The sequence below is a fragment of the Hevea brasiliensis genome, chromosome 14, assembly GCF_030052815.1.
Source record: "Hevea brasiliensis isolate MT/VB/25A 57/8 chromosome 14, ASM3005281v1, whole genome shotgun sequence".
In the NCBI taxonomy this organism is placed as follows: domain Eukaryota; kingdom Viridiplantae; phylum Streptophyta; class Magnoliopsida; order Malpighiales; family Euphorbiaceae; genus Hevea; species Hevea brasiliensis.
In genome coordinates, this window is record NC_079506.1 from 5,561,009 (window position 1) to 5,584,344 (window position 23,336).

General features: G+C 31.6%; 1 protein-coding gene, 1 long non-coding RNA gene and 1 pseudogene across 24 annotated transcripts; 1 reads left to right on the plus strand and 2 right to left on the minus strand.

Annotated features, from left to right (window-relative positions):
- Positions 1 to 699: 699 nt before the first annotated feature.
- Positions 700 to 7,477, minus strand: LOC110660023 (putative disease resistance protein RGA4). Of its 23 annotated transcripts, none has more exons than XM_058135521.1 (9): positions 4,130 to 7,476; positions 3,992 to 4,047; positions 3,798 to 3,920; positions 3,619 to 3,719; positions 2,995 to 3,082; positions 2,547 to 2,870; positions 1,600 to 2,404; positions 1,383 to 1,481; positions 700 to 1,273 (listed from the first exon to the last, which is right to left on the minus strand). In XM_058135521.1, the coding sequence occupies exons 1-2, from the start codon at positions 7,238 to 7,240 to the stop codon at positions 4,039 to 4,041; spliced, it is 3,120 nt and encodes a 1,039-aa protein (XP_057991504.1). In that variant the 5' UTR covers positions 7,241 to 7,476; the 3' UTR covers positions 700 to 1,273; positions 1,383 to 1,481; positions 1,600 to 2,404; positions 2,547 to 2,870; positions 2,995 to 3,082; positions 3,619 to 3,719; positions 3,798 to 3,920; positions 3,992 to 4,038. The 23 variants fall into 23 exon arrangements, with proteins under 23 accessions (XP_057991504.1, XP_057991494.1, XP_057991510.1 ...); XM_058135511.1 differs by having other exon boundaries at positions 2,995 to 3,504; XM_058135527.1 differs by having other exon boundaries at positions 1,600 to 1,695; positions 2,108 to 2,188; positions 2,326 to 2,404; positions 2,995 to 3,920.
- An 11,601-nt stretch (positions 7,478 to 19,078) lies between these two features.
- On the minus strand, positions 19,079 to 20,168 carry LOC131173333 (uncharacterized). Its single transcript, XR_009143585.1, has 4 exons — positions 20,046 to 20,168; positions 19,616 to 19,959; positions 19,464 to 19,532; positions 19,079 to 19,363 (listed from the first exon to the last, which is right to left on the minus strand). It is a non-coding gene; the product is annotated as an uncharacterized LOC131173333 (long non-coding RNA).
- A 1,259-nt stretch (positions 20,169 to 21,427) lies between these two features.
- Positions 21,428 to 22,879, plus strand: LOC110672436 (DNA-directed RNA polymerases II, IV and V subunit 11-like; annotated as a pseudogene).
- Positions 22,880 to 23,336: the final 457 nt, after the last annotated feature.

The following is a 23,336-nucleotide window of genomic DNA, read 5'->3' on the forward strand; positions in this document are numbered from 1 at the left end:
TTCTGTTGAACAGTTGTAGCCATTGTAGCTGAATAACTAGAAGTTGTTAGGGAGTGAATATGGCGGGAACAGTGAAGAAGGAAGATAAATCTGTATAAATAATACCAAGTGTAACAGAAGATTCATTCTAAGAAATATCAAGAATTCTTGCAATTACTTTGGCTATCTTATGTTCAGAGGACCTCAAATCTACTTGTTTTATACTGTTGAGAAATTGGTTTGAATACATAGAGGTTATGGTTGTTTAATCTTTAGACATTTTGAGAACAAGTAAGAATTAATATGCACTTGCTCTCATTCATATCTTTGTTGTTGATTACATAAATGCTTTGATCAAACTTGATTCTGATCTTCCTAAAACTTTGGGTTGCAGGCTGAGATGGCAAAGTTTCCTTGGGATTACTAGCATGCGACTCTGTTAAGAACTAGAGTGAATGGACATTCAATTTATTGTGCTTGATGGAAATTAGAGGAAGGAGTATTTTGATGAGACTTCGATAATCTTGGTTGTAATTAAGTAATCAATTGTAGCAGATCGTCAAATGTTAAATGTATGACAGATACTAATCATGCAATGGCATGTTGATCATTTCTTGCTTAAAATCACATGCTATATCGGTGCAAAAAATCTAACAAGACGAACTTTTATTTTTATTTTAATTTTATTAATATAATCAGGAAAGCTTAACAAATGAGATCTGGTTAAACTCAGGCCAATAGACTTACCATTTATACCCAACCCAGAATGTAAAATGTCAAGTTAAAAAAAAACATGGAAGAGAACATTCAAAAGAAGAACGGTACACAAGGAGCCTGGGGGCGCTATCCCAATGGCTGCTCTAGCAAGAGAATGGGCCACCGTAGTAGCTTCTCTCAATTACAAACTTCAAAACAAAAAACCTTTACAATTATAAACATACAGATTATACATAACTTCAAAAATCTACCATCTAAACTCTGTTGAATTTGAAGGTAGGATCATAAGATGCCTAACTTTTTTGTGATGAGTGAAGTTCATTTGTCTCGCAATGGGCAAAAAGCATTCAATCATGTTGGAAAGTAACATATGGTTGCATATCTCCACAGTCTAGCCTTCTTCATCATTCAACAGCAAAACTCCACACAAAACCACTACCTTCTCAATTTTCAAGGGAGGTAAGATGTTGCATTGTCTCTAGAGTCTAGATAGATATTACCAGCCAAACATAGACATAAAATCCAGGAGTACTCTAAATGGTCACTTCTTTGGGACCCATGCGTACTTCTTGATTTCCTGAATCAAATAAATTGGTTTTGTATGAGAAATTTAAGTTGCTTATGTGTATGAAAAGATCATACAAGAAGGAAAACCAGAGAAACATAAATTTAAGAACATGACATACCACCAATTTGTTACAGCTTTTTGCATATCAAAAGAAGTCGGGTTGCAAGTAATTGCTGCCATGACATCTTGTTTGGTTTCTGATAGTCCCTAATAACTTCTGCAGATGGAATCAAAATTAATATCCATGAAAAGAAAACGAACGTAGAAATTACATAACCAAAATAAAAAAAGGAAAAAGAAAGAGAGAGAGAGAGAGAGATAGACAAAAGAATGACCTGCCAATGGATTTGACACCCTTTGCATTTGTTCACCACTTTCCAATTTATCAGAATTGCAGGGATGTAAACACTGTAACCCTGTGATTCTTCATTCTTGATGAGCCATTGTATAAATGAAGAAAGTGAAAGACCAGTCAAAATCATTCAGAATTCATATCCATTATCATGTCATTTGTCAAGAACATAAGGCACACAGAAATTTCCAACAAAATTTTTCCTTGAGCAAATAAATTTTCAATTATTGAAAAAGAAAAAAAAAATGAAAATGGTTACCCTGCATAGTTGATTGATTGATTGAAAAGAATATGACAAAAAGATACTTAATGTAATGTACTACCCATTTCAGAAGAAATAGAGTGGAAAAATTGTTAAGCAGCTAATACTTTATATCTCATCATCCAATGTCCTGCTCACATAGAATTAGATGCTGAAAATTTTTAAAATTTTCTCATATAAGTAGAGATAAAAATTAATAATTTGCAAAATTTAAGAGAAGAATCACCACCTTATTCATAATAAAAACAGTATAACACTCCTAGATAGAGTTCATATCCTGCCCTCAGCAGAGATTCTATACCCTCAAATCCTAAAATTCAAATAATAATGAAACGGTATGAAGATCAGTCTATTGTTCAACTGATTCATGTATAAGAAAATGTTGAAAAGGACAAAAAACAGAGCACCAAGAAATATGGCATAACACTAAATATTTCTACTTCTAACATATTTGAACTAGCAGAGAGGTTGCAGTTGCAGCTCCGGGGTTCCTCATATCCTGTTTTGTTGTATAACCAACGTCCTTCTACATGAAAGAAAATGGAGAGAATAAATATTAATAAGAAAAAAAGAGATGATCAAATCAAGAAACTACCTTCCAAGTGTCCTTAGCACTAGTGCCAGATACCAATAATTGTCAACAAGTGAGATGGGCATTTACAACTTACTGTATTACTTGTTTTGAAGACGGAATTGAAATAGCGTCCATACACTATGTTTTTACTGCTGTCCACTGCACACAGAATCAATGACTTAAAAGTTCTTCTCTAGAACTTATACTTGTTTTTGAAGAAGCAAAAATATCTTGGCCTGGATCATCTGGCAGCAAAACCCAAAGTTGTAATCGGATGTGCGGAAATTCTTCCGTGGAATATGATCTTCAAATGCATATTATGTCAAGCCAATCAAAAAAATTGCTTCCAGGACATCTTATGTTGGTTTCTTGTCCATTATCATGTCACTTATCAAGAACACAAGAACACAAAAATTTCCTGAAAATTTTATCATAAAGCAAATAAAGTCTCAATTATTAAAAATAAAAGGAAAATGAGTACTCTGCATAGTTGATCAGTTGATTGAAATCAAATAATGAACCAAAAAAAAAAAAAAACTTACAGAGTAAATTTTAGTTTTGCTGATTTCCGACAGAATATGGTGGCTAAATTATTAGGCATTTAATCTTCATAACTTGTAATATAATTTCCTGTGCGTAAAGAATAAGACTGTTAAATTTCAGACAAAAAAAAAATTAAATAAGATTTTCCTATTGAAGAGAAAAGCACCAACTCTCAGAAGCAGCGGAAGATTTTTCCTCGCCCTATAGTGGATAGGGGCTCTCTCATTGAATTATTTTCCTATCAACTTTAGTAATTGAGATGTGAGAAATGAAAGGCCAATCCTCACACTTTTTATTCCACGTCTTTCCTTCAACAGGGGACAATCATTAATTTCAAATTCTCGTAGAGAGGTGAGAGAACACATCTGTCAAGGCAGAGACTCTATTCCCAAAATGGTTAACTGTTGAAGATTTGTGAGGGAAGAAAGTTAACCATGGAACCTACTGCCAATGCGTATCCCAGAAGCCAAAGTTGCAAGGTCATGCATCAAAACACTCCTACAGAGATTCTAAAATTCAAATAATAATGAAATGGTATGAAAATCAGCATATTGTTCAACTTATTCATGTACTGGAAAATGTTGGAAAGGACAAGAAACAGAACACGATGAAATATGCCATACCACTAAATATTTTCTACTTCTAACATATTTGGAATAGAAGCGAGGTTGTAATTGCAGCTCTGGAGTTTCTCATATCTTGTCTTGTTCTATAACCAGCATTCCTTTTACAGGAAGAAAATGGAGAGAATAAATAAAAATAAAAAATAAAAAATAATCAGATAAGCGAATCAAGAAACTACCTTCCAAGTGCCCTTAGCATTAGTGCCAGATATCAATTTATCAATTAGAATTTTCAGAAATGTCGACAAGTGAAATTGGTGCCTACAAATTAATATTATTGCTTGTGTTTTTACTGCTGTCCACTGCAGACAGAATCAATGAGTTAGAAGTTCCTCTCTAGAACTTCATACACGTTTTCAAGAAGGAGAAATACCTTTGCATGAATCATCTGGCAGCAATTAATCTTCACAACTTATCATTTCAATTTTCCTGTGCGTAAAGAATCAGAGTGTCAAATTTCAGATAAAAAATTAAAAAGAAGTTGCCAATTGAAGATAGAAGCACAACTTACAGATGTGGTGGAAGATTTTTCTTCGTCCTCTAGTAGATAGCAACCCTCCCATTGAATTCTCTTGTCATCAACTTGAACATTTGGGATGTGAGAAATAAAAGGCCAATCCTCACCCTTTTTATCTGCACATCTTTTGCTCAACAGGGGACAACCACTAATTGTCAATTCTCGTAAAGAGGTGAGGGAACGCATCTCTTGAGGCAGAGATGTTAATCTTGGGCACCTCTTAATCTCTAATTGTTGAAGAGAAGTGAGATTGTGCAGTCCATCTGGAGGTAGAAATTCGAGATCCTCAATGTCCCAAATAATGAGCTTCTTCAATTTAGAGAGAGGAGGAACGATTGAGGAAGAAGAAGAAGAAGAAGTTGATGTTGTGAATATTTGCTGCACAAGTTGCATGCTTGCTTTCTCCAATCGTAAAAATTCATCAATAGATGGAAACTGAGGGATCCAACTCAAATTAGGGCAACCATAACAAATGAATTGAGAAAGACGAGGAAATTGGAGTAGCTCTGATATTGATATGGTTGTTGAATCGTCACTGTCATCATCATCTGTCTTCTTCCGCCATCCTATCAGCTTACGACATGAATAGAGCTTGAGATACTTTAGGGATGGAAAGAATGTAGTTCCTTGTCCCTCAGTTTCTATGTATTCTAAATCATTTAATCTCCAAATCTCTAAGTTTTGAAGAGAAGGGATTTGATGCAGTGGTGGGAGATGCTGACATCTGCAACACTGTAACTTAATATTGACAAGATTTGCGAGGGAAGAAACCCAACTTGGAAACCTCGTGCCTCTGTACTTACACACTACAAACTCTTTAAGATTAGGATGCGGCTGGAGACTTTGGAATGCCATTTCTTCATTATCAACATTTGCATTACCATACTGTAGATCCGAATATAAAGTCAATGATTGAAGAAGCGACTTCCCTTTCAAATTAGGATTTATTATCCCATTTTTCACATATCCCAAGTATCTAATTGCAAGACCTCCTCTCAAATTGTTGAGGCTATTCAATTCATTTAATCCTCCAACATTCTTTGCCACTGAATTATCTTCTGCCACTACAAACAGTGTCAACGTTCGAAGTGAAGCCAATTGCCCAAGCCCACGTGGCATATGGGTCAAAGACCAACAACCACGACAATACAGATGCCTAAGATTAATCAGTTTTTTAATATCTTTAGGCAGTTCCTTTAGACAATGACAAGAGGAGACATTTAGCACTTGCAAATTCTGCAGGTCCGTAATAGAATTTGGAAGTGTCCGAATTTCATTATTGCTAGAAACATCAAGATATCTTAGATGCTTAAGCCTATTCACGGAACTAGGCACCTTTTCAATTGTTGTCTGACCGATATCATACACCAGCAACTCTTTGAAGTTTGGAACAATAACTGCAGGAATTGACAACACATGTGCAATTACATCTCTAGAAAAGCCTTGCCGTGGCAAAAGAAATGTCCTCAATTTTTTCGCGTTGCTTAATCCAACAGGAAATTGTTGGGATGAATATAACCAGAGGGCAAATGAAACATGACGGACATTTTCATCAACAATTTTTTCTTTAGAATTTATTATGCTAATCCCATTCCCAGCAACAAAAGTTGCAAGGTCATGCATCAAATCATGCATTTTGCAAAATGCTGCATTGCCTAATTCATCCCTCTCTACTTCCTGAAAAAAAGACCTCCACCACAACTCTGTAAAGTACTGTAGCCCTATGTCTTCAACACATAGACTTGAATTTGATGGCTCAATGAACCCTTGGGCAACCCAAAGATGAATTAATTTTTTCACATCAATCACATAATCTTTGGGAAATAATGCACAATATACAAAACAATGCTTCAAATGTGATGAGAGATGATCATAACTCAATTTAAGTGTGTTTAAAATGACATTTTCATTTTGAGCTATTTTTGAAAGATTATTTTCTAAAAAAGGCAACCATTCTCTTTCTGGATCTCTAAAGTATAAAAGACCTGCAATTGTCTTTATTGCAAGGGGAACTCCAACACATTTCTTTATAATCTGCTCTCCGATTTCTTTCACTTTTGGACTCTCCGGCTCTCTCCCCTCGAACACTACTTTCTTAAACAAAGACCAAGACTTATCTAGATCTAAGCCCTTTAGAGAATAATGTGTCTTTTTGCCACTAGTTATTGCTGCAACCATTTCGGAACGAGTGGTCACTAAGATCCTACTTCCTCTTGCACCACACGTCAATAATGCCTTTAAATCAGTCCATTTTTGAAGATCTTCATTCCAAACATCATCCAACACTAACAAATATTTCTTTCCCCTGATTTCATCTCGAAGACTTGTTTGCAATTGATCCAATTCAAAGTTTCCGGGTTCCCTTCCAATTGATTTCAATGTCTTTTCTACTACTACTTTTAGATCAAAGACTTCAGAGACACAAACCCACAGCTTCAGCTCAAAATGAGTTTTGACGTTTTCATCGCTAAAAACATATTGAGCTAATGTGGTCTTTCCTAACCCACCAATCCCAACAATGGGAATGACTGAAACATTATCTGCAATATTAGAGTCTAACAAAAGATCTATGATTGCCTTTCTATCATTTTCCCTCCCAATGACTTGTTCCTCATCTACATATGAGATAGTTTGGTTCCTTCCCTTACTATATAATGACTCCTCTGGACGCTCCACATGGTGAAGTCCATACTTTTTCCTATCTTCGTCAATGGCATCTAGTCTCTCCCTAATCGCCTTAATTTTATGACCCATCTTAAAACCATAAACAAGCCGATTCGAAGACGAAAAGAAAAGGCTTACCTCCTTTGCCATCCTATTTCCAGTCATCAATTGGCGCCGCAGAGCTTCAGTGGCGAAGTCATCTAGCAAGTCATCAGCATCATAAACAACTTCTTGAAGCTTTCCAAGCCAATCTTTGACTTGCTCATCTAGCGCTTGCTTCTTCTCAGCATCAACAAGTACAGCCTGAATACTGGAGACTGTGGCCTTAAGTTTCTTAAGCTCATCTTTGAGACCCCACCACAATCCAATGTCGCGGAAGGCTCGAGAACCCAGCTTCTGAATGATCTCCCCAGCAATATCAAAGAGAACTCCTTCGGCCATTTTTGGTATTCTGGTTTGGTGTTTTTGAGTGTAAGAGGATGGAATGTTGTTGTGAAGATGATGGCAAGCAATGCTCAATATTTATAACAATCTTCCCCCGCCAACTATCAAGTTATTTTATTTGTTTTATTTAATTTATTTAATTTTAGGCGGGCCATTTTTGAGCATTGGTCTCCTTAGTAATAAATTGATAACGTTGCGTGACATGAATTGAAAAGTCTTGGTCTCCTTTCTACATCCAAATGTGAATATATAAAATAATAAAAATGAACTAATTTTAATTTAATGATAAATTGATTTTGCTTTGTGAGGTACTGATATTTTTAATACAATAATGAATTTTCAATTTATAAGGCACTGCACGTAAAAAAAAAATTCAACACATACTGAATTATTGGAGGAGAAAGAAAAAAAATTAAATGGTATGACAGACACTTGACAAGACGTAATGACTTTGGAGCACTCATATCCTAGAATTATTGCATGAAGAAATTCTCTTTCTCAGATTCTTTCCATGTGAACGAGTTATTTCCGTTGGAAGCCCTCTACTGGATTAATCCAATTGATAGCATTGGAAACTGATCCATTTTTGTAAAGAAAAAAGATTTTGATTTCATTGGTAAATATTTAAACAAATTAATATGTAAGCTAATCTATGGATATTCTTCATGAAAAGAAAAAAAAAATAAAAAAAAATATATTTGTTACATATGGGAGCAGGGGCTGCTAGGGGTAAACTGATGTTGTTAAGTAGTTGTAATTCTGCAGAGCAGTTGTAGATGAATACCTAGAATTTGTTAGGGAGTGAATATGGCCGGAACAGTGAAGAAGGAGGAAGATATAGCTGTGCAAATAACACCAAGTGTAACAGAAGATTCATTTTCTAAGAAATATCAAGAATTCTTGCAATTAGTTTGGCTATCTTAGGTTCAGAGGACCTCAAATCTACTTGTTTTATACTGTTGACAAATTGGTTTTGTTAGCATAATTATAGCAATTAGCATTTAGAAGAAAGAATACAAGTAATGAAGAAAATGATTGTGTATTTGTCTGTCTATTTGTCTGTGTATTTGTCTATATATTTATCTGTGTTTTATTTACAGAAATATTACATCTATTTATACATAAGAATATGAGCTAATTTGGACAAGAATAATAATTGCTATAATTATGTTACACAAATCTCCTATAATCATGCTAATTGCTGTAATTATGCTAATTGCTATAATTATGCTAATTGCTATAATTATGCTAACACCCCTCCCTCAAACTCAAGGTGGTAGCGCATGTGCCAACTTGAGTTTGCTTAAGAGATCCTGAAAGCGAGCGGGAGGATGCGTTTTGGTGAATATATCAGCGGTTTGGCTGATAGAGGAGACAGGAATCAAACTGGACGGGTAGAACGACGAAGAGTAGTGCTAGGAGCAGATGCAGGCGCAGGTACAGGTACTGGATCAACAACTGGTGCAAATTCAACAGAGGCAGGTAAACTGGATGGGTAGAACAACGAAGAGTAGTGCTAGGAGCAGATGCAGGCGCAGGTACTGGATCAACAACTGGTGCAGATTCAACAGAGGCAGGTAAACTGGACGGGAAGAACAACGAAGAGTAGTGCTAGGAGCAGATGCAGCGCAGTATCGGATCAACAATCGTGCAGATTCAACAGAGGCGGTAAAGCGGGCGGAACGACGAAGAGTAGTGCTAGGAGCAGATGCAGGCACAGATACTGGATCAACAATTGGTGCAGATTCAACAGAGGCAGGTGTAGTTGGACTAATTTTGAGCACATCACAATCACCTGGATCAGGATTTGGAAACAGCTCTTTGGTATAATAACAGGAATGAAAGAATGAACCAGAACAGGTTATAGAGAGAGAAGAGAGACCCCAGAAACTAGAAATAAAAACTTTACGGCTCTGATACCATGTTAGAAGAAAGAATACAAGTAATGAAGAAAAGGATTGTGTATTTGTCTGTATATTTATCTGTGTTTTATTTACAAAAATATTACATCTATTTATACATAAGAATATGAGCTAATTTGGACAAGAATAATAATTGTTATAATTATGTTACACAAATCTCCTATAATCATGCTAATTGCTATAATTATGCTAATTGTTATAATTATGCTAACAGGTTTGAATGCAAAGAGATTATGGTTGTTTAATCTTTAGACATATTGAGAAAACAGAAGAATGAAAATGCATTTGCGACCATTCAGATCTTTGCTGCTGAGTGCATAAATGCTTTGATCAAACTTGATTCTGAAGTTACTAAAACTTTGAGTTGTGGGCTGAGATGGCAAAGTTTTCTCGGGATTACTAGCACGCGACTCTGTTAAGAACTAGAGGGAATGGACATTCTTTTTAATGTGGTTGATGGAAATTAGAGGAAAGAGTATTTAGATGAGACACAAGCAATCAATTGTAGGAGATCGTCAAATGTTAAATGTATGACAGATGTTCATCAAGTAATGGCATGCGTTGTTGAAGTTCATTGCTTAAAATCACATGCTATATTTAATTTGGTCTTTTCTATTAATTATTTTTTTATTTAACGTGCTATCCATGTTATTAGTATTTGTAATTTAATTTTATTTATATATGATTTTTAATAATTTTAATATATTGTATTCAATTAATATCACTTAATTAAAAAAAATAGCCCATTAAATATAAAATTTTTTAAAATTATAGTATTTTAAAATATTAAATTTTATAAAATTTTATAATACAAATAGAAAATAATTTTTTATCTACAAACTCCATCTTATAATAATAATAACAATGATCATTTTATCTCTACAAATTTTCAATTATTCCTCTTTATAATTTACATATAAATAATAAATGTTAAATTTCATTATTTAAAATAATAATAATAATAATAATAATAATAATAATAATAATAATGTTAATTTAATTAATTTTATAAATAAAAATTTTAATTAAATTAAAAATTATAAAATATCTATTAAATTAAAATTTATTATTTTTTAATTAGATTATATTTTTATGAAAAGTTATCTGTTATAATTAAATTTAATTATTAATATGTAATAAATAAATAAATATATTAATAATGACAATGTAATCTCAGTTTAGAGGAATTTTGAAACTGAAATAAAAATGCTATCATTACAATAATTCTATGCTAATTTAATTTTTTAATGTGTGCATAACTTATTTAATTTTTTTTATCACCAATGTGTGATTAAATTCTAAATATTTAAAATTTAAAATTATAATTATATTATAATTATAACTATAATTATAGTTATCAAATTATAATTTTTTAATATAATTTTTAATTGCAAATCAATTTGAGCAAACAAATATAATAATAATTATTATGAATAATTAATATTAAATAACATATAAATAAAATAATAATCATTATGAATAATCAAATAACTTTTATAATAATTAACAATTTTTAATTAGAGTTTGTTAAAATGCTAATTTATAAAACAATCATTTGTTAGTAAAAAGAAAATGACATATGGTAAATTAGAGTTTAATATTTTATATGTTTAGTTATATGCCTGTTGTAAATAGAATTTGAATACTCACAATTTTTTAATTATAATTATATATATATTTATTATAATTTCGAATTATAATTGTATTAGAATTAGAATTGTTGAAAAATATTAATAAAAAATTATAATAAACAATTAAATTTGATCATTCATTGCAATAATATTAAATTGTTAGGGGTATTTTTGTCACGACCCAACTTATGGGCCTGACCGGCACTAGGACCTGGGCCAGCCTAAAGCCCCCGAGGCCCGTAGTAAGCCTAACTATTTTTCAACCTATGACTAGGCCCACAATTTAGGCCCAATATGCATATAAAATAATTTAAATTAAACTGTTATAATTTTATTTCGGGCCAACTTAATCCAGTAATTATCAGAAACTAAAATTAGGGGAGCCCAGCTCAACCCTGTTACATCATTTACAAACTATTTAAAACTCATAAAAAATTTTCATTTGTTAATACAAAAACTTAAATGCATGCAGTCTCTGACAGGATTAATACTACTACTAGTACATGCGGAGTTCTAAATTACAAATTTAGATAATTATAATACAGTTAAGAAATTTTTATTTTCATAACCTGCGAGGAAAGGAATAGGTTATTCTAAAAAAGGCCTTCTCCTGTAGCCTGGAAGAATATGGTGAACAGGAGTGAGCGTTCGACTCAAAGAGTAAAATATCAATTTTAACCATAATCTCTATAGCTATCTAAAGCTAATGCACCATGTAGAGTGAAATGCAACATCATCATAAATTTCATACAAATCACATCAAAAAGGCAATTTGGAGCACTCACACACCTGATAATGTCAAACAATACATATATGAGAGTTGATCTCCTATACAGCTCTCTTAATCCAACCTGTACTAGCGAAGAACTCAGGCCGGACTTTCGCTTAATAAACTAAATCAGGGTCCCAGCGAAAAACTCAAGCCGTGTCTACCTCGAAGGACAGGGTCCGAGCGAAGATCTCAAATTGTGTCTACCCGTCCTGTCCATAGCCAACACCATACCACACGCACGCCAACTCACGCACACTGCTCCAAATTACTACAATAATATCTATGGCACTTTAATAATTATGAATGCAACATAAAACGTGCCTAGTATTTAACTACATAAATACATATTTATAAGTGATGCATGGGCATGCTGGAACATATAATAATATCGAAATTACAATTAAAATTAATATTTTATTCACAGTACACCGATGACTATTGTGGCTGCTGGATGCAGGAAAATAGCTGTCCTCGATCACCTAATAATTATATTATAAATTTATTAGTACTAAGTCAATATAAAACTCTAAAGAGACAACAAACAACCTAATTCATGCCGAAAATCTGGCAGAGTTTTCCCTATACCTAGGACCTACCCAATCTGCACAAAGATTCAAATAACACTTCTAAATTCTCAATTTCCACAATCACATCTCATCAACATCACATGGCCCTCTTGGGCCCTCTAAATCAGACAATAGTCATAAACTTGAAAAATTACGTTTTAGTCCCTATAACTAGCCTTCTTGCAAAAACTACCTAAACGAACTCTAAAAATTCTAAATTTTGCCCCGCAATCCTTAATAATATTATAAGACTATTGCAAAATGAATTATAATTTTCTAATCATCCACGAATATTTTATGAATTTTATTCTAAAGCGGTATTAGCCGAAAATGAGCAACTTGGAGTTCCGGTTTACCTATGCCAATTCTGACACCTGAGACGCATCCAGAACGTCTGAAAATACTAGGATTGACTGTAATATCGATCACGTTCTGAGACCGGCAGCCGGATCTGACTGAAAACGTGGTCTCAGCGCCAGTGAGCTATCATCGATCCGATTGCACCTAAATTAAGTTCAAATTATGTTAATAATTATTATAAAATTATTTTTAAATTTTGAAAATCGAAAAAGTTCGAAAATCTCATCAGCGATCTGGACCGTTCAATTGTCGTCTTTTGCAAATGGTGTCTGATCAGAGCGGGACTGGTCCTATCTCGAAGATCTTGTCGTCCTGAGTCCATCGGTGGCCTCGGATTTCCGATTCGACGATCGGATCGCCGAAAAAGTGGCCGGAAAGCCACTGCCATCACTTTCTCTCTCCTCTTTCTCTCTCTTCGAGACTCGCCGGAAACCTCCACGAAATGGAGCACCTCCGGTCGGGATGGGAAGGCCGTGGTCCCAGGAGTCGAGCGCCACCCTCACTTGGCCGAAATGCCACTGGGAACCGTCAGAATCACGCCTGGAAGGAAGCGGCTGCCACGCGCGTTGGGCTCCTCCTCTCGCCGCCGTTCGCTATCCAGGGGGTTGCCAGTGCCGCTGGGGACCGCTGGGAGCTTGCCGGACCTCTGTCGACCGTCGCTCGTCACTGGGTCGACCGGAGACGCAGTGAACGGAGAGGGAGAGGGAGAGAGACGGGAGGGAGGGGCTTGCTGTGTTTTTCAATTTCTGGGATTTTTTTTTTATCTTTTAATTACATTATTAGTCTCTCAACTTTTTAGGGGTTTACAATTAGGTCCAAAATTATTTTTATGTATTTATTAAAATTTTTTTTTTGTGTTGTTACAATTTTAGCCGATTCCAATGTTTTCCTGCTTCATATATTTATATATTATATAGATTAATTGATATAAAAAACTTAACAAGACATGCAAAAGCACCATGTTAAATTTAGTTTAATCAGTTCAGCTTTTCGATCCATTCGGTTTAGTTCAATTTTAAATTTTAATTAATTTCGATTTTTTGTTCAATTCAGCTTTTTTTATAAAAAAAAAACTAAACTGACTAATCTCTATATCTATCTATATATATAAAACAAGCAGATATTCCCAATAAAATGTCATGCGGCACTTTCTTAGAAAAGTTTATCACGTATCACTTTCTATTAATAATTCTCTTTTATATTCTTTTATAATAATAATAATAATTATTTAATTCTTTTTTATTTCTCTTTTAACTATCAATATTATTTACAATTCTACTTTAATATTTATTATTTAAATAATTATTTTCTTTAAATTTTGATTTTTAAAAATTAAAATATTTTGTGATTAAATGTAATATTTAAAAATTATTTATATTATTTTTTTTATAAATTTATTTATGCAAAAATATTATTTATCACATGTCACCCATCATCATTATTATTAATAATAATAATGGTTTAAAATTAAAAATAATTTAACAACAACAACAACAACAACAACAATAATAATAATAATAATAATAATAATAATAAAAGGTCAGTGACAGTCATTAATTTGCGATCTCGTAATCAATTGTCATATAATTTAATTAATATTAAATTATTTCATATTTTTAATAAATATTTTTATTATTTTATTATATTTTATATTATTTTTTTATGAAATCTTTGTTAAAAAATTTAAGAGACAAAAAGTATAGTCTATAAAAAAAATTATAAAAATAAAATATAGATATTTGACTTATTTATAATTATTATGTATTAATTTTTATATTAATAATTTAATATTCTTTTCATTTCACTTTTCTAAGATTAATTAATACTTATTATTATTATTATTATTATCATTATAGCTAATTTATGACTATTGAGTTGAAATGGCCAAATAAATGAGAAATATTTGACTATTATAAAAATTGAATTTAAATGCTTTTATTACAGTTTTTCAATTAAATAATATTTAATTATAAAATTAATCTTTTATTTAAGTATTTTTCATTTATTTGTCCGTATATAATATATCGTAGGAGATATTTAATGCATATCAATCACTATCCTTTCAGTAAATATTTTCATTTCACTTAACTGTTCTCAAATCCTTTTTTGATTTACTCTTTATTTTTTATTTCTTTTAAAAGTTATTGGTTATCATTATCAAAATTTACTTATTTAATTATATTTAATTACTTTTTTTCTAATTTTTTGTATCTAATATTTCTTAAACTTTTTAATATTTTATTTCATTATATTATGCATGGAATACAATTATAACTAATATTTTGATTATCTATATTTTATTATTATTAATTTTCAATAGAAATATTTTTAAATTTTAATTAAATATCTAAATTTTTATGTATAAATTATTTCTCAACTATATTTTTATATAGAAGTAGAATTTTAAAAATAGAGTGCAAATCTGATTATATCGAAGATTTAACTATAAATAAAGATGATTCAAAAAAATAAAGTTACAATATTAAAATTATGAAATATGTCTTTTAACAAATAATATGTATTTTTAATATTTATTATATTAATAAAAAATTAAAATTTTGATTTTTATGAACTATATTTATCTTATATCATAAGTTTATGTAAAATGAAAATATTTTTTAAAAGAATTATTTTATAAAAAAATAGAAAATTAATAAAAAAATTTACACTTTATAAAAATTTTAAAGTATAATATTTTTAAAAAAATATAATAAAATATTTTTTTATTTAATAATAATGTTATATATTTTTATTATTACTAAAATTAAATTATTTAATTTATTATTAATAATTTAATATATTTTTTTATTTTATTAATAATAAAAAATTATATTTATGTAATTTTTTAAATAATATTATTTTTTTTATTAATCTAATATATTTTTTGTAATCTAAAAAAATTAATTCAGATAAATTATGAAATAAAATATAAAAAGTGTATGAAATTTAGATTATTTTTTGAATAAAGTAATTTTATTATATTTTAATAAAATAATTATAGAAATTACTATTAATATATATTTAATTAAATAAATATTTTAATTATTTGTACTACAAATTAATTAAAAATTTATTATTATAATAAATAAAAATTTATTTAAATTAAATGAAATAAATAAATTTTAATTAAAAATTAATTTAATAATAATAAGTTATTTTATTTAAAATGTAATTAAAAATTAAACTAAAAAATAAAAATTATAAATTTTTCATGTATTGCATAAAGCATTATGTTAATATGTACATAAATGGCTAAATTAGACCAGTGAATCCCCCACCTTTCTTCTTTCTCAAAACGTGACCTAGACTATTGACAAAAAAAACGTGAACTAGACGCTTCTTCGTTCTTCCTCAGCGCTCCTTTCTCTTCCTCTCAGTGCGACTCATCACTCGTCCCTTTGGCCTTCTCTCCATCCCTTCTCTTGAATCCTTCTCCCTCTCGACACTTACCTCTTGTCTCGAATCTCACGTCCCTTCCCAGTGCACTCCGGTATATCATGGGTCCCCATCCCTCATTGTTCCAAACTCGATTCCTTCTCTAGATCTCTGGCTGTGGTGGTTTACTTCAGGTCATGGGTCTCCATCCCTCGATGCTTAATGTCTGGTTGTGGCAGAACGCTTGCGTGTTGTCTTAGATGCATGTTGAATCTGTGGTGGTTTTTGTTTGCCGAAGACTAGCGACTCCATTCCTAGCAATCGATGGGTCAGTAACTGTAAATACTCTTTATTTCATTGTGGATTTGGTCATTTTGTGTATATTTTTTGGTGTTTAGTTGTTGAAATTTCTTGGGTTCAATTGTTACTTTATGATTGTATAATTTGTAATCCCTATTGGAGATATCAATTTGATAAAATTAACTGAAATTTTTTTGCTTATGGTTACTGATTTCTGGTAATCTTGTTTGTATGTTTGGGTATTGCATTTGGGTATTGTTACTGTTCTTGCATGCTGAAGCTTTGCACTTTTGAATGCTGGGTATTGGGCATTGTTTACTTATGTTCCAAATATATTGAATTATTTTGGTTTGTTTTGATTCAGTTATTTTTATAATTTAGTTTGATTCGATTTTAATTTTTATCGAAATTTAGTTTTCAATACGATTTGATTCAGAATCGAACTGACTTTTTGCACACTCCTAATTCCAATAGCTTCCCTTGTATTATTGCATAAAGCATAAGTATCGGTTAAATTTGAGTAAAATATGAAATTAGAAAAATTAAGAGGAGAAGATGATAAAAAGTATAATAATGAGTTAACTCATCCAACTCAAAAGCCATAAATTAAAAGTGGTTGAATGGAAATATGGAATTCTAATACTGAGTTAACAATTCAATTTCCTATTATTGATTTATGTGGTAGAATGGAAATATGGAATTCATCTAATGGGAACCAAAAAAAAGCCTTTAAAGAAGAAGAAAATAATTTATGTGGCTGCAAGAGATTTAACAGATTTTGCTTTGTGAGGTACTGATATTGTTAATGAAATCAATGAATATGTTTTCCTTGAATATATATTTCACTCCTGAGCTCCAAAATTGTTCTTCTGATAATCGACCTCTTCAAGTCGGTTAAAGCTGAACCTCTCTCTCTAGAGTCAAGTCAGTTGTGATGGGTGAAGCATTCTCCCAACTTGAGTTCAAAGAATACCAAATTGCATTCTTTTTATACAAATAATTAAGTCACTCGGCTTATTTGTGTTTTTCTTGATCAAATGAGGCATGATTTCTTTATCAAGTGGTTAGTTTTAATTTGTCAATGTTTTTATATCATTTAAATATTTTTTTTTGGTACAATTGGCTTCAACGGAACTCAAATTTGAGGCATCAAATGCTAAAGATGACTCTAGAATCATTGAATTAAAGTTTGCTGATTATATTATTTAATTATTAGTTGAATGGTTTTATCTTTCATCATTTAATAAATATTGAAATGTAATTAACTTCCTTTAATATATTAATGAAATCTTAAATTTTAGATTTTAATATATCAAGTTTCAATTTTGCCAGCCAACCTTACCTATGTTTATACATGAACCAATGGATTAATTCACTAGCTATATATTCCATAATTACAAGAAATTATCCATTTACCTCCAACTTTCTTGTAAAAGACTATAGTACTTATATTAACTAATTGATGCTAAAACCCTAACAAGACAACTAATGAGCTTTAGCAGTCGTACTGGAGTCATCTTGTGAAGTTCCGAGTTCGAGTTCCAATCATAGCCAATTGTTTAAAAAAAAAATCCAAAATCACTAATGTTTATTGAAGCCACATTTTCCTCAGCTTTCTTTTTTTTTTTTTTTAATTATATACAATTGTTAGGTTTTCTCTAGAGGACTCTAACTAATTTAAAATTAAGGTTTAGTTAAATTATAAACAATTGTTGCCTTCCAGGAAGCTCCATGAACACCCAACAAACCCAGTAGCACTCCCAAGGAGCCAGGCTAGAAATAGACTCCATTTTCTTGACAATTGAAGGTCCCATTTCAAAATTGACAGAGAGAGAGAACGTATAGGGATAAAACAACAAACACATGAAGGGATTAATAGTTGCAAAGAATCAACTCCTTGAGAAAGTCCCCGGAGATGAGTAGGAGCAGGGACCAATAAAACAGCAGTAGCTTAGGAGTGTTTTAAGGATGTATGATTCTTGGGAGAATAAATACAGTCACCGCTCTCAGTCTGCTAGCAAAGCTGTCGTTTCTAACACTTGGAATGAGATAATAGAGGTTCTGAGTTTTAAGAAAAAAGAAAATTGTTAAAAGCAAGGGATTAAGTATAAATACCCAATGAGCTGAGTTTTAAAAATTTGAGGATAAATTATTTTTAACAAGAGAAAATATAATATTTCAAAATTTTTATAAGAATTTCATGAAAATGAAGTTTTAAATTCTGTGTGTTTGAATAGCTTTAACACATAACACTGACGTTTTAAAGATGAAAACATTTTACTAATGGATTTTGTGACGGATTAAAATTTCGTCACTAATAATATTGTTAACAATGAATTGGTGACGAATATGTATGGACGGTAGCTAATACTTTTGCGACGGTTTTTTAGCGATGTATTAAATGCTATCGCTGAAAGTCATTTTTTTAGTTAGTTATGGAATAGTGATGGAATACTTACGTTGCTAAAAAGTTTTGCCCACTAATTGGCACGGATCCATCGCTAATTTGTATTATAGCAACCGATTTAGTGACAAATCTGTGAATCCCTTGCTAAAGGCCTATTTTATTGCAAAAAAGTTCAGAAAATATTTTAAAAAATCACATATTAGAATGAATATATAGCACCTATGATCCTTGAGGATTTTATTCTCAACTTGGAGAGGGGTGTTTTAGAAACGATGCAAATGAAATTCTGCTTGGTGCTTTAGAGGAATCATATCAGGATGTTTGCTTTATTTTGATTTTGGATTGTCCTGTTTTGTTATGCTACTTTCTGTTGTAACCTTTGGTTGTTGGGATTATTCTTCTTCCTCCCTGCCAGGCTTTTTATGGTTTTTTCTAACAATTTTTTATTGCTTATCAGAAAAAAAAATCACAAGAAAATGAAATCAACCACAAGAACACCAAATTTACGTGGAAAACCCTCTTATGTAGAGGGAAAAACCACGGGCCAGTCTCTGAAAAATAATCCACTATATCAAGAGATCATACACAATATTTCTTACATTTCAATCCACAATTTAGATCCTAAAAAATTGGAGAAAATAAAAAGAAATACCTTTCTAGTAAATACTAAAATGTCTTGAGTCACCTTGCAGCACCCAACACCATTAGAACTCTCCTTCAGCACTCAAATCAGCAGAGGAAAAAATCTCCGTCCCCTTCGTTCTCACTCTCAAAGAATTGCTGAGACCTGTTGCCAGCTCAAACAAATTTGGTATCAAAAATTTCAAGATGCAGTCAATGAGTTGAAAGTTTTGCTCTAGAACTTATAAACGTTTTCCAAGAAGTACCTTTATATGAATCTTTTTATAAAAATAATTCAATCTTGTTTTGGTTTCTGAATAGTTCTCTATTAACTTCTGCAGAAGGAATAAAAAATAATCCTTTATATCCATGAATAGAAAATGAAGGCGGAATTACGTAAGATAGATAAAAGAATGACCTGCCAATGCATTCCGAGTACCCTTTGCACTTGTTGTTAATGGTGATGTAAACAACTGTAACCCTATGATCCTTCATTTTTGATGAGCCAGTGTATGTATACAGAAAGTGAAAGACCAGTCAAAATTATTCAGAATTCATATCCATTATAATATCTAGAAATGAAACTGCCTTTCAGGTTTCCTTAGCATTATTGCCAGATATCAATTTATTAATTAGAATTTTCAGAAATGTACACAAATGAAATTGGTACTTACTACTTAATTGTATTGCTTGTTGTTGAAGAGGGATTTGAAGTAGAGTGCATACGCTATGTCTAATCTTCATAACTTGTCATTTGATTTCCTAAGCGTAAAGAATCATAGTATAAAATTTCTGACAGAAAAAAAAAACATAGAATTTGACAATTGAAGAAAAAAGCACCAACTTACTCAAGAGGTAGAAGATTCTTCTTGGTCCTGTAGTAGATAGCGGCCCTCCCATTGAACTCTTCTCCAATCAACTTCAATATTCGGGATGTGAGAAATGAAATGCCAATTTTCACCTTTTTTATTTGCACATTTTTCGTTTAACAGGGAACAACCAACAATTTTCAGTTGTAAAGAGGTGAAAGAACGCATCTGTTGAGGCAAAGACGTTAATTTTGGTTAATAAAAAATCTGTGATTGCTGAAGAGAAGGGAGATTCTGCAGACCATCTAGCGGTAGAGATTCAAGTTCCTCAACGGTGTTAATGAAGAGATTCTTCAAATTAGACAGAGGAGGAACGATTGACGAAGAAGGAGAAGAGATTGATGTTGTGAGTATTGTTGCACAAGTCGCGCATTTACATAAAACAATTCTAATTCTTCATCGAGAGATGGAAGCTGAGGGATCCAACTCAAATTAGGGCAATCATGACAATGAAACTGGGAAAGACAAGGAAATTGGAGTAGCTCTTGTGAAGTCCAACACTTTGAATGGCAAATTTTTGTAGGCTTTGAAGTCCCAAAATTAGTAGGGAAAATAATTTTAGGTGGACATTTGACCTTAAAGTATCTGTATTCTTAGTCATGATAAAGCCAAGTGAACACTTTAAACTTTTAATGCATCATATTTTCATACTTCATTATTTTTTTATTATTAATAATTATATAAAATAAAATTCATTAATTTTATTATTACCATAAATTAATATGTGACTTTCTATTTTTTTAATTAATAATTAAAATAACAAGTCAATAGTAAAAAATAAATAAATAAATAAAGAGCTAAATGTCACTTATGTGCATATCCATTCATTTTCTCTATAGATTTTATAGGCAGAGAAAAAGTTTAATATTTCTTGTATACATACCCTTCCATTTTGTTTATGCATTTTGTAGGCAACAATTCAATAATGAAAAATTATATAAAAAGTTTTTCATTGCAAATTAAAGTGTTATTTATTATTTAGATAATTTTCTTTAATACTATCAACTTAATACTAATTTTTTTTCTGTTAGTAATTGTGTTAAATTAATAAATATAAATAATAATAAAAAAGATAAAGTGAAACTTTTAAATTTTTTATTTAAAAAAAAAATTAATTGTTAAATCATCTCAATTTCAAATGAATCAAAATTAAAATTTAAAATAAACCGTTTTAAACCGGCCCACATAGTCCGGCTCACGGGCCGCTGCCTGGCCGGAACCGGACTTTGGCGCGAGTTTGAGCCACATTGAACGACACCGTTTAACATCTCGCCAACCATATAAGAACAGGAGCGGTCAGGCAGAGATTCTGTTTCAGCTTCTCTGTGCAGAGAACACACCGAGCTTCGACGAAAGAAGCCATGAATGCCCCAGACCGCTACGAGCGATTCGTTGTTCCAGAGGGTACTAAAAAGTAACTTTACATTCTCTCTCCCACTCTGATCTCTCTCCAAAACTCCCTCTCTCTAAAACTCACCAGTTTCGGCTTTCCTTTCTCCTCTTATATTTTTCCTTTTTAGGGTTTCGTACGAGAGAGACACGAAGATCATAAATGCGGCGTCGTTTATTGTAGAGAGAGGGCGGCAACATGGGCAACATTCTTCGTTGTGATATTGGGTTCTCATTTCGGTACAATTGATTTTCATACCATCGCAACCACTTGATTTTGATGTGATTGTGTCGTTACATTCTAATGGAAAATGAATATGTACCTTTGTAACTGATTCAATTTTGTAAATGGGGATCTCTTTGGTTACCTTAATTAAAAATTTATTTAGAAGCTGGTAACTGTTGAATTCCATCTATTTTTTGCGTCTACTTTTGCACAGGTGTCTATTGAAGAAAATCTCTTGTATTTGGCATATAAATGAGCATACACTAGATAGTGGTCTAATTGTTGTCAGACATTGCAAATTCATGGAGATAAGTGGCTTGTATAATGTACGCGAAGTTCTTATCAACTTTGGTTTAAAAGTTGGCAAACTAAGAATATGGCAAATATGGAAGTTTCTTTCTGACGATTTTGGGGTTTTAATCTATTTGATATAGTTCTGTAGATTCATTCGACTAGCCAGTCTTCGCCAATGCAGGCATATAATCAGGCTATCAATGATCTAGACAAGGACCTTGACCATTTGAAGAATGCAATTGAGGTATGATGTCCTTTTTTCTTGAACATTCATTTAATTGGCATTGCAAACATTAGCTGTTTTGGATATTATATTTTTAATGTCTCTTAGCTTATTTTATAATTGGACATCATTCTCTGATTATAATCATGAACTGTATTGATTCATTATGGCATCTGAGTTATATTGAGCAACTAAGTTGGTTATAATCACTGGACCTCAAACATATTTGTCACATATAGGAGCAGTGGCTGTTAGAGGCAAACTGATGCTGTTAAGGAATTGTAATTCCGTTGAACAGTTGTAGCTGAATAACTAGAATTTGTCAGGTGTGAATATGGCTGGAACAGTGAAGAAGGAAGATACAGCTGTGTAAATATCACCAAGTGTAACTAAAGATTCATTCAAAGAAATATCAAGAATTCTTGCAATTACTTTGGCTATCTTAGGTTCAGAGGACCTCAAATCTACATGTTTCATACTGCTGACAAATTGGTTTGAATACAAAGAGATTATGGTTGTTTAATCTTTAGACATATTGAGAAAACATAAGAATGAATGTGCACTTGCTATCATTCACATCTTTGCTGTTGAGTGCATAAATGCTTTGATCAAACTTGATTCTGAAGTTGCTAAAACTTTGGCTTGTAGGCTGAGATGGCAAAGTTTTCTCGGGATTACTAGCACGCGACTCTGTTAAGAACTAGAGCGAATGGACATTCATTTTAATGTGGTTGGTGGAAATTAGAGGAAAGAGTATTTGGATAAGACACAAGTAAGCAATTGTGGGAGATCGTCAAATGTTAAATGTAAGACAGATTTTAATCAGGTAATGGCATGTTGATCTGTTTTGTTTAAGCTAATTGCTTAAAATCATATGTTATATTTAATTTGGTCTTTTCTATTAATTAATCGGTGCAAAAAACTTAACAAGACATGCAGAAGCGCCATGTTAAACCATTATTATCAATATTCCAAATTTCCAATAGCTTCCTTCATATTATTGCATAAAGCATAAGTATCAGTTAAATTTGAATAAAATATGAAATAGAAGAATTAAGAAAAGAAGATGATAAAAAGTATAATAATGAGTTAACTCATCAAACTCAAAAGCCATAAATTAAAATTACATACAAAAACA